The sequence below is a fragment of the Plectropomus leopardus genome, chromosome 14 (genome assembly GCF_008729295.1).
Source record: "Plectropomus leopardus isolate mb chromosome 14, YSFRI_Pleo_2.0, whole genome shotgun sequence".
Taxonomy (NCBI): domain Eukaryota; kingdom Metazoa; phylum Chordata; class Actinopteri; order Perciformes; family Serranidae; genus Plectropomus; species Plectropomus leopardus.
The window spans coordinates 12580559-12602452 of NC_056476.1; the positions used below are offsets into that span (position 1 = coordinate 12580559).

The 21894-nt window shown below is 38.9% G+C and overlaps 1 protein-coding gene across 1 annotated transcript; it reads right to left on the minus strand.

The window, feature by feature from the left end:
• Positions 1-284: 284 nt before the first annotated feature.
• On the minus strand, positions 285-4551 carry LOC121953748 (B2 bradykinin receptor-like). Its single transcript, XM_042500961.1, has 2 exons — positions 4430-4551; positions 285-1853 (listed from the first exon to the last, which is right to left on the minus strand). Exons 1-2 carry the CDS (start codon positions 4447-4449, stop codon positions 812-814), a joined length of 1062 nt encoding a protein of 353 aa, XP_042356895.1. The 5' UTR covers positions 4450-4551; the 3' UTR covers positions 285-811.
• Positions 4552-21894: the final 17343 nt, after the last annotated feature.

A 21894-nucleotide genomic window follows, 5' to 3' on the forward strand; every position in this document is an offset into this window, starting at 1 on the left:
GCTCAACTCAACATTTGCAAGATTCAACAAGCAATTCAGAAAACCATATGCATGTTTTAATTAACCTTATACTCAGAGATAAACAAATACTGGTACTATTTACAATCTGAGAAATCAGCAATGCATGACAGAATATGAAAACAATATTTACATAAATTATTTTACAGCAACCAGGCTGATTACACCTGTACATTCATGATAAGGATGTTTGCCAATGTTTGTAACAAGAGGCTGTAGTTTACTGCATGTGGTGAAACTGTTATAAAAGTAAGAGCAACAAGTCATTCAAGCCACCTAAAGATAGTTTATTTTAAGACCCAACCCAGTGCAACTCTAAACTTGCCAACTAGCCAAATTTGATTTCAGCATAAAATCCTGATGCAAAAGCCACTTTTCCTGGCTGTATGATATGTTGCTGGGTGGCATCCGCTGAGAATGCAGTAGGACAGAATAATACATGGTGTTATGAAATGCCACTGGATGATCAGATGACCAAACAGCACCTGCAGTGGCAGCACACGAATGGGTGAACTTAGTTGAGAACTGAGACGAACAGAACCTGGGCATGATATGTATACTGACTGTGGCAACATGTGGCTACTTAAAATGGGAGCGTGTTGGAAAACCTCTTCAAATAACAATTTGAGGAAGGGTGATTTGGTCCAATTACATCTATTACAGATCTAAAAATAACTTAAGCTTATCATCAGAATCATTTGCATTTGTGCAAGACTATGAAATCACTCTCAATCACAGTCATCTTTCCGAAAAGTCTTTTTTCCAGTGGAACAGTTCTTTTTAAAGCAGTATTTCATATCATAGTCTTGAGTGTCGAGGACAGGTTTGACGAACGTGAGGAGTCAGAAGTGGGTGTTCTCTTAATGTGCCACTGCTTGAAGAGTTCCCAAACTTTTTTTCGGAAGTTCTTTCCTACAATAACGTAGAGGATGGGGTTGAGAACGCTGTTGAAGAAGGCTAAGTAGGTGAAGATCTGATTGCAGATGTCTAAGACAGACGCAAAGTGACACCCTCCAAGGACGTCAGCTCGTAAGAGTACGTCCAGTGTGGTGACCACGTGGAACGGCACCCAGCAGATGAGGAACGCCAGGAGGACTGCCAGCACCAGAGTGGTGGCCTTCTGCTCTGATTTCTCGGCATTGAACCTCTCTATTTGCTGGATCTTCAAAGCCTGAATAATCTTGACAGTGCAAAAGGAGATAATCAAAATGGGGATGATGAAGCTAAAAACAACCAACATCCCATCAAAGAGCAGCTCCACAGTGTGGTTTGGGTAGAGCAGATAGCATGCAGTTACACGATAGTCAGGCAAATAGTCCACTGTCCTGAAGGCGAGTGTGGGGGCACTCAGGAGCAAACCGAAGACCCACACCAGCACACAGCCCAGTTTGGCATATTTTGGTCTACGCATTCTGCCATGGGACATTGTACGCACCAGTGCCACATAACGATCTATGCTAACTAGAACAAGGAAGTAGATGCTGCTGTAGGCGTTCATCTTAATGCCCAGGTTGACGACTTTGCACAGGAACAGACCAAAAGACCAGTTGAAACCACTGGATATGTAGACAGCCCAGAAAGGCAAACAGGACACCAGGACGAGATCAGCAGCAGCCAGGTTGCCCAAGTAGATCTCAGCTACGGTGCAGGCCTTCTTGTGAAAGCAGAAAACCATCAGGACAAAACCATTAAACACAATTCCCAGCACAGTGATAACCAGGATATAAACCGGCTGGCCGGTGTGGAGCCACTCCCAGTTGTACGGATCAACACAGTCCGTGCCATTGGTGTTATTCTGGCCTCCATATAAAGCTGTGGTGCTGAAGTCTGGGATGCTGTGAAGAACATTAAACAATTCAATTAAAAATTGATATTAAAACAACAGTTTAATATTTTGGAAACAAAGTTTTTAATGATTTGGATGGGAAGATCAGTACAACTCTCAATGCTGTTTCATGCCATGTTGGTTAGCTTTGCATAAAAACTGAAAATGGTTGGGAACACCTAGAGTCAGTGTTGAAGTATCTAAGATTGATTTGGTTTTAAGACCACTTTTTGAAGTTCTCAATTTGTTTTTGGACTTAAACACATTTGTACTCAGTCTTTTCTTGGTCTCATGCAAAGAAGATTTAGGACTGAATATCAAGCCCACAGCTCCAGGGATACCCAGCCCATTCTCATTCTGAAGTCGTCCAATAACGCCATTTTTTCAGTGTTTGTGGCGTAAGATACCGATGCCAAAGGCCACCTTATGCCACAGTATGATACGCTGCAGGGCAGCGTCGCTTTGAAAAGCTACCAGACAGAACCCGGTCAGCTGGACAGCATCTGCCGCAATATACAAGCGGGCAGTGTCAGTTTATAATGTGGCTGTAAGAAACCTGTCTTATTCATATAATATGCCATCCAAATAGCATAATATGTACATATGAAAGTCCACTGACAAAGTGGTGATATGTGACAACCTGTTAGGAGAACATGTTGAGACATCACTCAATTTCTTGTACAAAAAAGGAGTATTGAATAAAGATGGTTAAGTTGACTTCAGCTTGTTCATGTTTGTTGCTCATAGTAAAACAAAATTCAAAAAATTAATGTACATGAAACTTACTTTTGCAATGCCTTTTGGTTATTTCAGCAAGACATTTATCATGGTCCTTTGTTTAGGTGAGCCTAACTGAGCCTCTACAGTGGCTGATTATAAAAGTGTGAACTCTTTGGGCGCCAACTTTACAGCCAATCTTAAATTAGAGCAGTTAATTTCCACTAACTGCTGTTTGAGCTAATAATTACTGCATTGCAACCTTTACATGAACCAACAGCAGCTATGACCATTTTACAGTCCCAGTGAAATGGAAGTCAGAGCACTTCAGCATCTGTATTGTGACATATTTCCCACTGAAACAGATTATTTGATCAGTGTGCAGTTAGAAGAGGAATTTAGATCAAATCCTTCATATTTGACTGGAAACGCTAAAGGTGGACAGGTTTAGAGTTCAGCAGAGCTACAGTGGACTGCTAGCTTCACACAAACACCCTCACTGTTAGATTAGGAGCGTGATGACCGTGAAAAGATTGTTTTTGAAATGACTTTGATTGATGAAAGTGGACAATGTTATGCCAATGGAATAGTTTCCATCCTGGAAAAACAAAATCTGTGGTATGCTTCATGTAATGTAATTTACTGCAGGGCTGGAGCTGCTACACATACCAATTCCTTCATTTTTTTTCTACACTCTAGCCCACAGCCAGCAGCCATGGCAAACATAGGGTAAATGAAGGTGCACTGATGTTGCATTTTGTTGCTGGCTAACTTAATCCTCTGGGCCTTTAAAAGTTGCATATTTATTGATAAGTGGATGTCATGACATTACTGTGTGAAAGTGGTTGGCAAGCACCCATCAATTTTTGTTTTACAGAAAGAAAACACAATTTGTTATGAGAATATATAGAAAATAGGTACACAAAACGTTATCTAAATGGTTTCAAAAGGCATTTTTCATTTCATCTTGGCCTTAATTCACGTAGTACAGTGGTCATCATGTTCCAGTAATGGGCAACAGGCTTGGCTCTGTTCACGCTAATTTCCCTGGAGGTATTTGACTTTGCTCTGCACAATATGTGATGTCGTCTTAGTCGTCCATGAACGTGTTCTTGCACTGAACCGTTATTTCAAAGTCAATGACATTTTTAAATGAAATGCATTGGAAAATTATTGAATGAATGAAGAACAGATAATTTAAACAAAGCTGCAGTTCTACATCAAATGTGTCACTGAAATTTGTTTTTGTTGCTGTAAGATACCAGCTTTTTGGCAGTGGGCAAATTGCATGCATAAGCAATTGCTGCAAAGTGCAACATGTGATTTACAATAACCAAATGTTTGTTATAAAATATCTGTTTTTCTCTAATACATCTTCTCATATGTGTGGCCAGATCTGAGCTCAGATATGATGCCCTGCAATCAATATGATTTTCATTCAATATTTTATTCCATCAACATATCTATTACTGCTACTTTTTGTGTATCAGAAAAGAACAAATAAAAAAATGTAAGTAACAGGTATATAAAATGAAAGGTGACTACTGATCACTGTTATGTAAGACTAAACATGTCATATAGTCATATAGGTTGACACAAATAGATGAGATGCTGATAAGAACAAGTCTGGGTTTTCCATCTCCTAGTTTGTTTTGGCTGCGTTACACTATAAAATTAACTTAATGAAGGAAGTTATTCTTTCATCCAACACACCTTAATGTATGATAAATCTGAACACAAGTCAATTCATTTTTAACAAGTTTTTGTACATATTGACATAAAGTTATTATAAAGCACAACACTACTCTGAGTTGTTAGTTCGATATGGAATATTTCACAATAGTTTTACCACATGGATCCTTCACATACCTTGTTGGTTGAAGAGTCATTTCTCCTGAGTAAGTCCAGATGTGGAACGTCCAGATGCCCAGCTACACTGCTCCAGTAACCCTCCTTTACTCTGCTGAGTCTGTCTTTGACTCCCTCTCTTATAGGAAGTTAGAAGGATGTTTGCCAACTTCAGTCGGCGTGCTCTGTTTTTCTCTCTCTTTCCTGTCTGTCCCCTCCTCTGAATACAGTCATACAGCAAGTCTATGTGTTTGTGAACAGGCTTAGTTTATGTTTATCCTTTGGTGGAAGATCAAGCAAATAAAGACTTTTTGCTGCCACTTGAGCTCAAAGTTTCATAGTGGGCAGTGACGTCTGTCTTTGCGTAAGGTCTCTATTAAGAATCTCAGAGAAATAACACAAAAAGCTACACATTTGAGGAATTATTGGACATCTTGTGGGAAATGATAATCACAGTAATTTAAAATAAATGTCCCATTACATCAGCCATGCCTTGGCATGTGTTTGAAAATATATGATTAACACAATTTTGGTTTATTAAGCAAGATCACTTTGATTTTTTTCCATTCACCTCCCAATGACAGGGCTATCATAGCTAGTAGACATTAGACATTTTGTAGACATTCACTAAGTTGGAACTACACAGGCGCAAATAAAGTGTTTTCATAAACAGATGGTAAACAAGCAAATGAATAGTTACCTAACACCAGATACTTTATGCTAGGTAGCAGACATGGCCACAGCCAAGACACATAAGTTGCCTCCTTCAGGAACATTGGAAAGTTGATTACTTTTACATGAAAAAATAAAGCACTTGCCATTTGTATGTTTTCTTTGTTATTGCCCATATAATGTAAAAAGCAGATGGCCTGCAAGTGTTTTCACATGATCTAATATGGCCCCCATTCAAAAAGTTTGGACACTCTTGCATTACATAAACGCTGATGCGTGAACATTGTAATGTGATTCCCTCAGCATTACAGTGAAACAGATGTGCGGTTGGACTATATGAAAGTCTTTTAATGTTTAGTTCATGCACTGCTCGCTGTGCATTAGAGACCAATGAATCCATTTACTACACCGCATTATGTTTATTGTAAGATTATTATTACAGTAAATACCTCTGCCAGTGTCAGGTCAAAAGTACACCATTCAAATTGCTTTAGATGTGCATTTCAAGAGAGACACTGATATGTAGTGAATGGTTTGGTTACTGTGGGGAACCTGAAAACATGGCTTACTGTTCACCTAACCTCAGGCAGACAGAAGTAAACCTGACGTCATAGGCTGTTGCCATGGAGTCAAAATTGGAGGTGGATCAAAAGGGTTGCACCCAATAAATTGTCTTGTTTTCACATCTGTGTTCGTTTAACATAATTGCCCACACTTCCTTAGTGAAATATTTATATCCACAGTTACAGTTTTAAAGCAAAATGACAAAACAGAAGATAATGAAAATACTGGACAACTTTGCCATTTTCAACTGGTTATGTTTCATCGCATTGTGTTCAGATGAACAGTGTTCAGCTTCCCCCCTTTGCCACCAGTGTCCAGACCTCTACAGGCATACGGGCCGGGAGCTCAATAGGAAGCCAAACACTGTTCATCTGTACACACTGCTATGACTCACAGCTGGATCAATATCAGTTAAGTTTTTATGTTTCCTTTAGCTTGTTCCTGTAAAGCAGGGTGGGTTTTTATTCAGTGTTATAATCATTTAACAAGAGAAGCAACATGTGAAACTTTACATTTCTCAGGGTTTGATTTTGGTTTTGAATTGGGCAAGAGACGCATACCTCCTTTCAATCTCTCTGGGTAACAGGTATCATTATTACACTTGCCCTGGCACAACATACAACTCAAATTCCACAAAACCAGCCTGAAAATGAAAACTGGAAACAATTTCCAAGAGTCTATGGGGCACAGCCATATAGTTGTCTGACCCTTTTTGTAGCTGGACAATGCTACAATTAGTCAGTCCGCATTCAAGGAGTGGGACCAGATATTTTTGACAATCAGAGACTGCAATTTTTGTAATAATTTCCTGTACCTGTCACATGGGTTTCACCACTGCCCCGCCCGTGCAGGATTATGACTATTACCCTTGGTCCCATAATCAGTGAAGTAAATATTGGACCAAATTATGTTATTGACAAATCTTTATGTGATTTGCATGTTTCTATTGCGTGCCTTGTGATGATTCTGATGCAGAGTAAAACAGTTGTTGCCATTTCCCAAAAATGATTTGCAAGCACTGCTTCCTGGATCATATCTTATCATGCGGCAATGAAAGAGACACTAAAGAGAAAACCCTATGTACAATGAAGCTTTGACACTGTTGCTGTCTCAGTTATTTTAACCGTCTGAAGCTCCTCACTAAGGTGAAGTTAATGGCTTTTGCAGGAAATTTGAGAACACAGTCTACCTTCCACCTAATGTGTCCACAACCCAGGATCCTGGCAGTGCATGTTACAAGTTTGTCACACGGAGGAGTGTGCTTTGACTCACCTGAAACCACAAGCCAAATCCAATGCTATCGTGGCAGGTGTGGACCTGCCCGTCTCTTGCTGTAGGTGAAGTTGTTGCATAATCCTAAAGAGAAACCAAACCATTCACCCATTCTGTGTTGTCCTGTTGCATGTGTCACAATTATCCATTGTTGCTCTCTGCTGTCCAGTTTTGAGCATAAACACTCAAACCTTTTCCCTCTGTGTGTAATGTCAACATCAAATCTCTTTCTTATCTACCGAATGAAGACTTATAATAAACCAATTAGACAGTCAGATTTCTATACTTCCCACATTAAGATATCTGTCCATGTGTGTAATACTAACGCTGCAAGAAGACGGATCAGTGGCTCAATCATCAAGCCTGTGATCATCAGCTTTTATCTCTGGCCTGCAATTTTCATTATCTCATTTGGATAAACAACATGGCAATTTGAGATCTAACTGTGCAGCTAAATAGGGACAATACACTTTACACCAAAGGTCGTTTTCAACTTAGCATTGATTTTAATGAACAAAGTGCTTGAAAGCAGTCGATAATATGTGGAAACTGATCTGGTGATTTCATAGTCATGTGGTTAGCGTACAGTAGATGCATGATCATGACTGTGAGCTATCTGAAAATAGTGTTGAAAAAGTGTTGCCACTTCCTGTTTGTCCTACATGTGCAGACGTTGAAAAATTGCCTCATAATCTTCTGTAATGTATATTCTATGAATGTAACTGTTATTTGGCATGACCAATAGCCATGTGTTTGGAAAAGGCTCATACTCTGACTTGTAACCTCAAAGTAACCTTCAGCCAGAGCGAGCCCCATAGCCACACAAAGGCAGTTGGCAACCAGTTGTATATTTCCAGTTGGTGCTGGCGCCATTCTCCCACCCACCATTAGTTTTCCCTGTCATGTCAGGTTGTCTGACATGCAATCTAATAACAGCTAAGTCATGAGACTTCCTGGTGTTGCAACAAAAATGTTGTTTCCTCCTTTTCTCATTCCCTCACACCCTCGCCTTGTTTCTCGAAATGATAAAAATCAAAATCAGATGTCATGAAGTACTGACTTTCTATTCATGACACTTTCCCCTGGAACCAAATGTATGGCAAGGGGAACTGAATATCCAAACAACAGTACAAAAGAGGTTAAGTAACACCTTATCACAAACAAAAGAAGCACTTGAGGTTGATTTAGCGATATTATAATATCAACATTGATATCAAATTATTTTAGTTGCTCTGACAACTCACTTAAGACTGCACTTCACTTGCTCTCACTGGCTGATTCAAACTGTTGAAAGAATATTTGCTTTTCAACTTTATTCTGTCCCTGTTTTTGTGTGGTTGGTTGTTTTAACTGTTTTAACCCAAACTCAGCGGCATCATCAACTTAAATCCAGCCTAATCTCACTCCCAGGGCGCCAATATACGCCCTGGGAGTATCTGTAGCATCTGTGTGAGATGTTGCAGGCTATCCACCCACTCTTATGTAAATCCATTTACTTCATGATTAGATGCTCAGAGCACTAGATGTAGTTTAAAGAGCAGACAGTCCATTTATTCGTAGGCTGGAGAAAAGGTGAATGGGTCCAACAAGACTGGACTGGACTCTGATTTAGGAGAGCAGTGTTCAAGACCAGCAAGCAACAACATCAGACATCATTTGTGCCACTCAAAGGCAAGGTCATGTGACATCAACCACGATATTTAAAATCAAGTAGTATTGTTGCATTAACCTATCCGCTGACCCCTTCTACATCAAGATACAACACAAAAAGCTGCCCCTGGCGTTATTTTTGTAAGCGGCAAAATATTATTGGTAGATGGAAAGAACACGGTCAAACAAATATCACACTAGAAGAGAAAAACTTATATAAAAAGAAAAAATAACCTGAGCATGTTCTATACCACCAAGAGTATATATGTATATATATATATATATATATATATATATATATATATATATATTTATATATATGTATAACTATAAAAAGACTTTAAATAAACAAAATAAAATAGTGAATGCTAACATTACTAAAATACTATATACGTACATGAAACAAGTCTGCAAATGGGTAGAAATTAGTTGAAGTACTTATATTGTTTTTCTCTGTGTTACATGCTTCACATTAGGAGGGCCACTCAACAAGCCCCTATGGGTTTTCTTTTTTTTTTTTTTTGCCCCTCCTGCACATTTCTATCTGAAGTTATTGAGTTTAGTCCAAATCACGATGTACGGCATAAATTGACTTTCTTGATATTGATACAATATGCTATTGTTTTTTTATTGTGCAATTACATAAATACAAGAATAAATAAAAGTATGCAGCAAGGTAGAATGAAATTATGTGCAAATTTACCATGTGCAAAGTTACATTGTAGGAAAACTATACAGCTATCAGTTGTTATATAGAGGGTAGGTGTTGTTACAGGGTTATTACTTTTGACAGGAAAGATTTCCTGGATCTGGCCTTGTGACAGCAAAGCTGCACCAGTCTGTTAGAGGAAGAGCTTTGCTGTCTGTCCAGTAGGTGGTGGCGAGGGGCTTCAGGATTATCCCTAATGGATAACAGTTTGTTCAGTGTCCTTCTCTCCACCACAGCTTCAAATGTGTCTGGTTTGCAGCCAGTTACGGAGCCAGCCTTTTTTGCCCAGCAGACCACAGGAATGTACAGTGCGCTAGCTACAATAAAGTGATAAAAGGTTTTCAACATCTTGCTGCACACTTCGAAGGACCTCAGCTTCCTCAGGAAGTAGAGTCTCCTCATCCCCTTCCTCTATAAAGCCTCAGTTTTGGCCTTCCAGTTCAGTCTGTTGTTGATGTGGACGCCCAGGTATTTGTAGCCCTCCACTACTGAAATATCCTCTGCCAGAACAAACAGTGGTTTTAAAGACATCCTCTTCCTTTGGAAATCAATCACCATCTCCCTGGTCATGGCCACGTCTAGAGGCAGATGATTTCTTCCTGCCCACTCCACATTGTCTACCAGTGCTCTGTAGTCCCCCTCCCATCCATTGCTTAAACACCCAACCACTGCAGAGTTGTCAAAAAATTTCTGCAAGGGGCATGACCTAAAGTTGTACTGAAAGTCTGTGTAGTTTGAGATGAAATGGAAGGTAGACATGTCATTCGTCTGTGGAGCTTCAGTACTACAGAGCATTGCCCGTCCCCACAAACTGTTGCTGTTTTCCCTATCTTTATTTATGGCTTTTCATGTAATACACTCTCTTTTTTTCATTTTATTTAAAATTTCGCTTCATACCTCTGATGCTGCATCTAAAATGAGAGGTGGCTTTTTGAGAAATGCCAAGTGATATCTATGGATGATTGAACAATTATCAGTAGTGCAGTCAAAACTACATTTTGTCATATTCTAATGAAACCAATTAAATAAGGTAAGACAGAAAGAAAAAGGTTGAAGCAATTCCGAGAAACAACTATCCGAATTATCCTGTTGCCACTTGAAAGGACAATGATGTCATTTCTGGTAATTGTTCCAGTCTACTTATTTAGTCACCCAGACTGTCAGGTTACAGGTATTTAACCTCTCTTCCAAAGAAATGTTCTTTATCGTACAGTTTCATTTACACTTCCCAGAAATGACTCTGGCTTGTCTTACCAACAATACAATAACATTACTGCAACACTACAAATGAAACCATTCATGTGGTTTGTCATAGATGCTCTTGTTTCAAGTATATTATAGCCTGTTGGAGAACTAAATTAAAACAGTGTAGCTTGCATCATATTGTGTTTTCTTGAGAAACTATTTTCTACTGAACATGAAAAAGTAACTGCACATGTCAAATAAGTGCTGACAAGAATGTCTGTGGTTTATCCTCACTAACCAATGCATTGTTCCTGGAAAGACAAGCTGTTGTGTTTGGTTTTTCAAATGTAATATTATCTTAAATGTCAGTAAATCATACCCTTATTAGGAGTGAAAAGTGAGAAGAAATGGGTTTTTTTGCTGTTGTTTTTTTCAATAGCCTGATGCCTTTGTCCAAACATAACATTCATTAGATGTAACATCTGTGTTACTTTGGCCTAATGCATCATTTAAACCTTCGGTCCAATCCTTTATTAGTTTATAGAGATACACTCTATAAATCTTTCACATTACAATACGATAACTGTCTTGGGATAGACTCTAAAGTAATTTATCATATCAGCCTGAAACATCCTCGAGTAAGCACGACATCAGGCCACAACTCTGTCCACTGCCGTTACCTATGTCTCAGTGGTGTGTAATGAGGTGTATATAACAAATGTCTGGACGAGGGGGCGGCAAGGCTCATGCTCCTCTTCGAAAATACTCAGCTCATTTCCTGTCTCCTTCTGCCTGTCTGCTTAACGTGTTTCTTTTTCCAGGCTGTGAGCTCCAATACTCAATCCCGCCCCCGTTCCCTCTTTCATAACTCCTCACAGATTTAAGGCAGCAGGGCACGGCTCCTCTCGTGTACTCTGTATGTTGTTTTTACAGCCGTCCGCTACAATCAGGGCCTTTGAAAGGAGAGTGAATAAAAACTGGTAACAGATGGAATCATACCGACCCCAGGGTCTAATGCAGGGAGTGGCCCCAGGCCCGCCTCTCATCTGAAACCACTAATGCAGCTTTTACAAGCGCTGTATGATACCACTAATGCAGCCATGAAACAATAAGCCATCTCTTTAAAGAAAATTAAAATAAAATTCCCAGCTATAATAATGCTGTGTCTGACTGCTCAAATTTTCCTGGCAGAAAATACACAGACCACCAAATATTGATTTACTTCTCTGGAGACACAGATTCAAAGACAAGTTCTGGAAAGTGATCTGTGTACTCCCCCATAATTTTCTCTCTTTCAAACTTTTGTTATATTGCTTTCAACTAAAGGTAGTGTAAAATGAGCAAAACAGACATTGAGAGAAAATAGGCTTTAATTTCACATCCCTTTTTCATATTAACAAATAAAGCCATCACAAGACATTATGCAATGCATTTAGCAAGCTACTGGTGGGTGGCCACAATCCAAACATTTGCTGGCTTTTTGTTTTGTCTTTATTCATGTGTATTGAATGTCAGAAGAAATAAAAACATAAGGAACAGCGGTGCTCCCTTTTCATGGACAGATGAGGCCACTGGAAAGTTTATTGTGGCACCCAAAACCAAAAACCATAACTGAAATTTAGGGATTCTATATGCTGTTGAAGTGGCTCCTTGATGTCAATAGATGTCAATATGGAAAGTTAAGGAATTATATACTGAAATACTTTGATTTCTCATTTTTGAGAATGTACTAATTATCTGCTGTCTAAAGATTAATACCGGTGAAATTAACATTTTTAGTTCCACAACAATTTTGTTTTAATGCATTATCAACACATTCTCATCCCAAGCTGTCACACATATGTGTCATATTGTTGCTTTGCAGTGAACTTCTGTGTCTGTATATTGTTCTCCAGGTATCCTTGCATCTGCTGTTGATGTTTCAGGTTGCGGCTACCATGATGTTAACACAAGCACATTACGCTGACGTTGCACATGTTTAGTCAGCAAAAGCACATGGAAACCAATGCTGGGATGTCAACAAATGCACATGCTAGACACGGATAGTTAGATATAGGCAAAAGAGGAAGACGATTTGGTTTGGTAAAAAAAACCACACAACATTCAGACAGGAAATTAACTCCCTCATGAAAGTGTGGGAACATGCCTTCTCAAGTTTAAATGAGACTTGCGGGTACCATCAGAACCCATTCAGATATCTTTATAAATGACCTTCACCAAATATAGCGTGAGCCATCTGGAGTGTTATTTAGTCCCCATCCCCTCTTGAGAACACAGTTTGCAGGAAATTTGCCATTTATGGTGAAATAAAAATTGTTTACGACCAAGCTGCGTGTCGTATGTGGGCGTTATTAGTTCAGGGAAAGACTGAGTGAGAGGTAAACCATGTGGGAGAAGGACACTTATATTTATTTTATTGTCAACAGTGAGTAACCTTCGTCAAGTGATTTTTTGAAATTGTAACTTCTAATTGAGTGTTTTGTCAACATCTTTGTCAACTGTGCTCTGCATCAAACCCATTACTGCACGTTTTTAAATGCTTTAAAACCTTTATGGAATCAATTAACATCACACTTTATCTGTTGAGCATTTTCTTGAGAAACAGCTGTACTCAAGTTATTAAAGAAAGAAGACAATAACAGTAGTTTCTTATGAGAGACCTCTTCTCACTTTTTTTTTGTGATTTTCTACCCGTAAAAGAATGTCTGATAAATGAAAACTATGTGCAATGTCAGACAGACACAAAGACAGACAGAGAGGCATGTCTTGTCTTCAAAAGTCAAATATTGTGTCTTTTTACTTTGATGCCAACTGACAGAGTACAAAAGTTACCCTCAGAGGGACAAAAGAGATGAGAAGAGATTTTACTAAATGACTTTTGACAGTATGGTGACACTTTCAGAAAGGATTGTTGCAGCATATCACTAACTTGTCTCCTCTCATCCTATCTAAAAAGGAGAACTTGATGCAATAAAAATAATGTAAATGTATATTTTGTTAATAAAAAAACTCCTGAACAGTGAACACAAATCCTAACAGGAATTTACACTCGCACATGGTGAAAACCTGAGCTGGTTTCAATCACTCACACACACACTACACAGTGCTCCTTTAAAATAAGTAAACTGGAGATTCAGTAAATCTTTAACCATGTCAATTGACCACAGTATTTAAAATAAATAATCTAAATGAGATCCTTTTGCAAAATAATTCTGAAGGCTACTCTATACTGACCAATAGGCAGGGGGAAAAAAATCAACACAGACCCCTCACACCATGCACATAATCAATTGCTTTCAACTTGTTCCTTCTAGTGGGCACTTCACAGCTCACTGAACATTTGTGAACTGTTAAATCAGCCATACTGTGCCACAGAGCAATGTTGCAATAATCCTGCAATACAAACCACGATGCACACTCAAACTCTATATGAGTGATATTCACCTGGCTCACAAAAGGGCGCCCCCACTTATTTACAGTGAAAATAAATTGATTTACTTATTATTTTATGCTTTTCATGTAATTACGGTGCTAGAGTGAATAAAAAGCATGAAAATATGGCTTGTTTCATAAAAAAAGTGCCAGGAGAGGAAAGCCACTGACAAATGTACATTTGAAGCCCCAAATGTCTTTAAATCCTACAAATGCCCCTGCATACACCTGACCTATGCAGGGCTGTTGCAACTGGCTCCTATAATTTTGCAAGTGCCCCCCCGAGCAAAACGAGTTGAGTAATTTGTATATAACATAGTCTGTTTGTACAAAACAACAGCCTGAGCATACTGTTCATTATCACTACACATCTATGCAATATTGAAGTTCAGCTTCTTGCACCAATGTACTATTTTGGCACAAGTGTGAGTATATTTCCAACTAATGATCACTAAATTTATTATATTTTATTGAATTGTTATTAATATTATTATTATTAATTTAAATAGTCTGCCGTAGAGTTGATTCTGCTTATTCAGTAAACAGTATATCTTGCATGTACTGTATACACTTTTCATCTTGGAATACCATCTGAAAAATATTGATATGGAGACCTCTACTGGATAAAATATAAATTGTTCTTTGAAATTTAATAGAAACTGTTGAAAGAGAGGATTGCTGGCCCCCATCTTTGAAAACACACATTAGATCATGTACAGAAATTATTAATTAATACCAAACACACAATATGCCCATTTTACTGTCATCAGACTTGATACTCATCTGAGGTTACTACAATATTTGGTTAGATGAGAATATGAATTTGGTAACTTTTGACCTATCTCATCTGACTTGCAACTACATTTAATCAAGTACTGTACTTAAGTAGTTTTATGCTACTTTATACTTAAAGTACAATATTTGCCCCTGGATTGTAGTGTAGTAGAAACAGGGGAGTTGTAATGAGGAGAAAAGTAGGACTGATTACCCTGGACCGCAATGGGAGAGAGGCTGTGAAAGCCTGGAGTGAAAGGTTTGGTTTTGTTTGCAGTTTTATTGTGACTGTGGTGCCATAACTAAATAGAAACTGGCTAAATCAATTGGATGAAAGACTGAACTTTGTATAAAAAAGTGTAAGCTGTGTGAGGCCCTCTTACCACTTGAAGGTGCATAAAGGGTTGAGTCTGTCCCCTCCCCTGAATTTGCTCTGAACACAACAAAAGCAAAGTGAGTGACTGCTTATGTTGCTGGATTACCAATGTCTAAGGTATTGTTCCTGAGAAAGGAAAATAGGGGCTCCCAAAAAAGAATAGAAAAGAAAGAAAAAGGAAAGAAAGCAAACTATGTTAAAAAATATTTTTAAAAAAAGTGTGTGAGAGAGAGACATGGATCACGAGAGGAAAGGCAGGAGGATGACTGCTTGTTTATAGGGTCCAGAATTTGAGTAAAAGTATAATAGAAAGTGAGAACCTCTGTTATCTCAAAATTGCACTTAAGAACAGTATTTGAGTACTTTTACTTTTCTCTACTGTTAATGTATATTGACACCATTCTAAATGAGACATACATTTATTTTGATACCTTTTTTTGATAATTACACTTTTCTTAATTTGATTACAAGACATTTACTTTTAATAGAGTACTTCTACTTTGTGGTATTGCTACTTTAAACAAAAAAAAAAAGGCCTTGAGTACACCACTTCCTTGAAGTCACACAGAGCTGATGTTACAGGTGTCATAAACCATTAATAAAATGGTAGATGCAGGAATGGTCAAAAACAGGAGACAGTCATCCTAGCACACTTGCCTGTGTTTCAGTGTGAGCTAGAGATGAGAAAGATCAGCATCGATCAATCTCTGCTCTGCTCCGAGAGGACACCTGTCACACATTCATCACAACACAGAGAAATGGACGGAGGTTTCCACTGTTAATCCCGATCCTCTTCCTCCCCATTCTCTTGCATTTTGGCTCTTCTCAATCATCCTGTCATTTCCTGTCAGCGAGTACATCCGTCCATCTGTCTATTTACTTGACTTGCTCTCTGTTCAATGCATCCGCCATCAGCCCCTGGAGTGGTTTCCACTTTAATTTTGGCCAGCAACCGAGTAAATGAGACTCAACTGTGTCTGCCAATGGGTGCATCAGGCAACCGGAGTGATACATGTCAGTCTCCATGGTGACAGGCTGCATGTTCTGCATGCTGATATCCAATCAAATTTAGTGTAGTGACAGAACCGTGGCGGTCTGCTGAGGGACAGGCGTCTTATTCCCAGGACCCCTTGGGCTCTTTCTGAGACTTACATTTATTGTTACATCTGTTTACAGATCGAACATCATTTCTGCTCAGTGATTAATGACAGAAGAAGTTTGACTGTGACTTTTTTTTGTTGTTGTCAGCAGTGAAAGAACAGCTGTACTGGTTCCAGTCCAGATGCTACTTAAAGGATTAACATGGAATTTTGTATAGAAATTCACGATCCATAAATGATCCCCACAGCAACTGTTACTGGTTATTGCCATGAAATTTGGCACGGATATACACAATGCCCAGAGAATGAACCTAATGATTTTGGTGATCCTCTCTCTGTCCGCCAGCCAGAATTAATTTTGGCAGCTATTTTAGATTTAGTCTTGGTCTTTAGATAAAAAAAAATGTTACTTTGAATCACATATCAGTCATTTTCCTTTGTCATAGTTCAGTTAAAGTCTAATTTTTGAGACAAACTCATAATGTTTCAATGCAGTTTTAGTTAACATAATGTCATTACATTTTAGTTTTTGTCAAAATGTTTTTTCTCCTTTGACTAATTTAATTAGGTTAATGTCAGAAATTGAAATCAAGACTTGATGTGCTGACATTTCATTAAGATACATTTTTCTACAACTACAAATGATTTTGCTGCATTTACAAACTTGTATTTCTCATAAATCCATTCACCAGCTCCTCCATGCACAGTCAGACACACGTGGTTGCTTTTTTACTGCTGGATTACAGCTCAAAACCTGCAGTAGTTGACATTGCTCAGAATGAGTGTTTTGCAGACCACTAAAGTGTCTGACATTCAACCTGTGGTTCTCCAATCTCAAACTGATCATGTGGTCTGGCAGCCCACCAGACCACAAAAACAAAAACAAAAAACAAAAAACAAAACAAACAAACAAAACACAACATGTTGATCTTGTCATCTGGCCCAACCACCAGGTCAAATGTAAAAATTGTCCACGTCTTTCGTTTGTGACCAAATACCTACAAAACTGATGATATTCCCACCAGCTTCATCTGTACCCCGAAGGGAGGGCAAAGGTACAACTGATACATCTAATTGAACAGATTAGAGACTGATATTACTGTCTTTTAAAGTCTGTGGCATGCCCATTTTGCTCGGATAACAAAATAGTGAGATTAAACAGCCTAGTATACAGTATACAGTGTTACCAACCATGCCATTTAGCTTATCTAAAAGGTGTCTAAATGATGCCCCAAAGTTGGAGAAAAGTTTGGATAGGAAACAAATGGCATGTCCATTTCCAATGGGGTCTCTGGAACACTCACCTCAAGATATCTGAATTAAAATAAGTTTTAAGGTTAACCACAAGTCTCCTCTTAACTCAAGAAGGCTTGCTAACAGTATATGTTTTGTTACTTACAATCAGTGTAATAAATTAAAGCTGTATATTTGTCTTTCAAGAAAAAGGACTATCAGTGTATTTGAAGAGCAATGCAACGCTTACAGAAACATTATACACACAAACATGATTGTTGTGGAACTCAAAATGTTAGCTGTTGCTGCATTTGTCTACACAAATTAGATAATTAGTGACATTAACTGTATAACAGTATGTTATTCTTTAACTCTCAATATTGAAACTGTTCAACTAGCCCATATTCTTAAACAGAATAACAGAATTCCCGAAATTTTGTTTGGCTTTTGGTTTTGTTATGTCATCCTGATTTTCAGTGGCCCCAGCTAGCCATCCCTATGAAACATTTCTGGGGCACCACTGATTGTACTTTGTGTTAAGTGCTGGTTAACAAATGTGCACATGCTAACACAATAAACCAAAGTGAACATGGCAAGCATTAACACTCTTTCACACACTGAGCAGTTGTCCACCTTGCAACATCAGTGTTCTGTATTTTGAATCGGTGGCAGGACACCCGCCATGATGGTTTTGCACTGTGTCAACTTTCTTGATAAAATGAGGGTTACATAAAAGAAAATAACAGTAATAAGCTAATATGTAAGAGATTTGGCTCAGGGCACAGGTGGACAGGGCTGTATTCATCTTGTTCAAAGGGCAGCTTCCTAATAAATTGCCTTCTCTTTCTAAGGATGTTTTCTATACGAGATGACAGGCTGAGAGAGATACTTTGTCTCTCTTCCTGTCTTATACCCAGTGTGTGTGTGTGTGTGTGTGTGTGTGTGTGTGTGTGTGTGTGTGTGAGAGAGAGAGAGAGCGAGAGAGAGAGAGAGAGAGAGAGAGAGACCCAGTGATACTAAATCAAAAAAAAAGGGCTCCTGCCTTTTGGATGACGGGTGATGCTGAGCTCCCATCATTGAGTAACAGTAATGAAGCCTTTTCAGTGAGGCTGCTGCAGCATCAGGGGGTGGTGGAGCCCATGGGATTGCATTAAAGACTCTCTGTTCCTTGTCACACTTGGCACACTGTTTACCATCCCATGCGATTGGAGGTAGAAAGAAAAGCTTAATGCAGAAGTAGATTACGTGTGATTTCTGTAACATTTCGCCTGCATCGTGTGCCCTAACAAAAATGATGACTAAATTAATCGTTCTCAAACCTTTCAATTACAACTTTGTTTGGCGGAGAAATTAGCAAATTGAATCTTATTGAGGATACAGATCATCAATTAACCACTCTGTCATTTTTTGCAGGATGCTCACAGGGCTTATCATCTTGTTTAATCGTTCTGCTTATCAGAGCTGTACACGCTGCTCGGTGAGCTCCTCATCAGAGGTTATTAGACGAACTGACAAGCATCTGTAATGAGCAGCATCTCTATTGGAGGGTGTGTTTGTGTGTGAGAGAGAAAGGTGAAAAAGACTGAAACCCAAGACAGAAAAAAGCAAAATTAAGGTCCAGAAATGGCTGCCACAAGCCAAAGGTGCTGTCCAGATCCATTACAGCCTGCTGTTGCCATGGTAGCAGCCCACCTAAAATCATTTTCTCACCAACCTTTCTTTTCACTTGTATGTTATTGAGAGGCACATAATGCCAGCTGGTGAAATCTCTGTAAAATCTCTGTTAGCGTGATGACAGCTGTCACTTACTCATGGCGTCATCAGACCAAAAAATAAAACTTCATCCTGCTTGTGCGCTCAAGCAGTTACCATCGAAAGCGTCTATCATTCCAACGTCAGAGTCGATTACAGACCATGCAAACACAGCACAATTCATGTTATGCTCTGTTACTTTGTGCCATATCATTGCCTCTTTTGATCAGAGTTTGACAAACATGTAGTGGAATTGAGGCAGGCCGGTGATCTGATGGGAACAAGAACTCTTAATCTCGGAAAAGCGGGAAACAGCATGATCAAAAGCCCATTATTGATTCCAATAATAACCTATGAGTCAGAAAATCAAATTAATTAAGCTGAAGCAAGCTAATTATCTCCATTATTCCCCTCAATTGTGGTCTGCTGCTTTGAGCTCATTCACCGGGAGACGACCATTAAACTCATGACCTCAGGTCCCTGCTGCACAGCCCATGTCTTCAGCCCTCAGTACTGATGATATCATTAAAAAGTTCTATGCCTGGTGCATCTGGTGAAGTGCAAAAGTTAGAAAGCTCTAAAACAAAGCAAACTTTTTTAAAAGTTTGGTCCAGTTTATTAACTTCTCAGACAGCAGGTCTACTGTAGAAAGCTCTGTCAGGTGCACATGCTCACACTTCAGCTATAGTCATGCACACAGCGTCCCCTTCTTTCAAGGAGAAGGAAGGGAAATAATCTAAACGGGTCAAAACTCTAGCAACGTCTCTTTTTGTAATAGCATTCATCTGATTATCGGCAGGCAGCTTCTTAAAACAAAATCAGAAACATTTTACTTTAACTCTCCTATTTGGCATTTACAAACACTATACATATTTTAAAACAGTGTAAAACCAGTCCTTCAACCCTTACAACCACCTCAGTTGTGTGTTCATACCTCTGAATCATGGATGCATAAAGAGAACTGGATGCTGCGATGGAGGTAGGACTGTGGTTATTCATATGAAAGTTGCTAAGTAATGCATGAAGCCAAAAACCTTCAACTGCCACATATAAAATTACTTGGATGATTGGCACTGTTTCAGCATCATTGGGCCCATAGAGCAAGTTCACTAGAGACTTCCACCAGCTGAACCAGCTACTTCTGGTTTAGTGCTTTGCTAACTAGAATGGGAATGAAATTATCCAATTTTGCGCCTCTTCCAGACTTTAGAAATGTTATCAGACCAAATGAGTAAAATCCTGATAGAGAAATTAGTAATTTTGCAAGGGTTATGATAGTCCAAAAAAATGTATCCACTGATTCACAGATGTCTATTTTCCAGTGTAAGTCTACAAGAGAAAGTATTTCAGGGCCCAAGTGCATCACATGAAGGACTTGGATGCTGTCATTCCACTGTTTAGCTGCTACAAAAATTGTCTTCAAAGCCCAACACTCTACCTGTGGGTCTGGTATGAATATCACCCACAGGAGTGTTTCCTAAGTTAGCGCTGACAGACTAAGTCATATGACTGTTAACTGTTGCAGTTGTAAACACATGGATAACATTATGAAACAGTCGCAGTTTCACCAAATGGCTGGGGAATTGTGAGTCATCTCAATGACTCCTCCCACCTGATCCCTTGACTGGACAGTTGGACTGAGGAGCCAAAGGCAAAGCATAGCTGGCAGACAACAAATGTCCTTGGTTAGAAAAAACATCACGGTTTGCCTTAAAATAAGCATTAAGGTAACCTCTTGGTCTCACCGGATATATATCGACATATTACATTTCGCTGCTAAAATAACTCTACAGTAACTTTTAGTTTAACAGAAATACCAGTCTGCATAAAAAGTGCTTGTGACCCCTGCACCTGACCTCCCTTCCTGCCTTTCTGCCTCCCTCCCACTACAAGTGGATTTTCTCTCCTGTAACAAGTACTATGGCCAATAGAAGTCATTTGTTTGTAAAACCTGCTATGTGGTCGTAGGGATGAAAATGACTTTATAACACACCATACTGAGTTTTAACATTTAAAGTGTTAAAGGCTTATTGAAGTAAAATTTAACTACTTTTCTGCTCTGCGTCGGTGCAGTGTTTACAGTTTCCCATTAATGTACAATTTTTTTCAAAAACAGTGTCTCGTATTAGGGAGACAAATTTTAAGGAGATTTCTCTACCTCCTTTAGCAATCAATTATGGTTAATCAGTGCTAATTTATGAAATATGTTGGGCATTTTTCCATGAGAAAACCATTTTAAACACTGACATGACCTATGTTTGACATAGAACTACAATTGGCTATATTAGGGGTTACAAGAACTTTTCTTTAATTTTAACCAACCATCACTAAGAGAACTACTACTACTGTTAATTAAGAACTAATAAGATTAAACACATTTCATCGCTGCATGATTCTGGCTTCCTTGATGGATAAGTGCACATGCAGGCTCCTGATGATGCTGAGGAGCTCCAGCATGCTCACTCCCTCAAACACCGACATACTGTGAGAACAGACACTTGCAGGCTGTAGCAGACGTTCTCTCCTCTTGCTGTTGCAATGCTTCATCACAAATAATATGCTGTTAAAGGCATGTTTATGTGGCACATTATAGAGATGATAATGTATAGCTTTTGTTGGCATAAGTATAGACCCATACTGTATGTTCTCATATGTCTCTGAAGTGACAGTTTGACAAGATGTGTCTAAGCGGCTTGGCATATATTAGCATACCCGGCACCTCATCACTGAGCTGTCACTCTCGACTGGACAGGAGTCGGGCTGAAGT

Coding starts and splice junctions, on each gene's coding strand:
- LOC121953748 (XM_042500961.1), bottom strand. CDS start 4,449: ATGACTCTTCAACCAACAAG. Junction 1,854..4,429: donor ATGACTCTTCAACCAACAAG/GTATGTGAAGGA, acceptor TGTTCTTCACAG/CATCCCAGACTTCAGCACCA.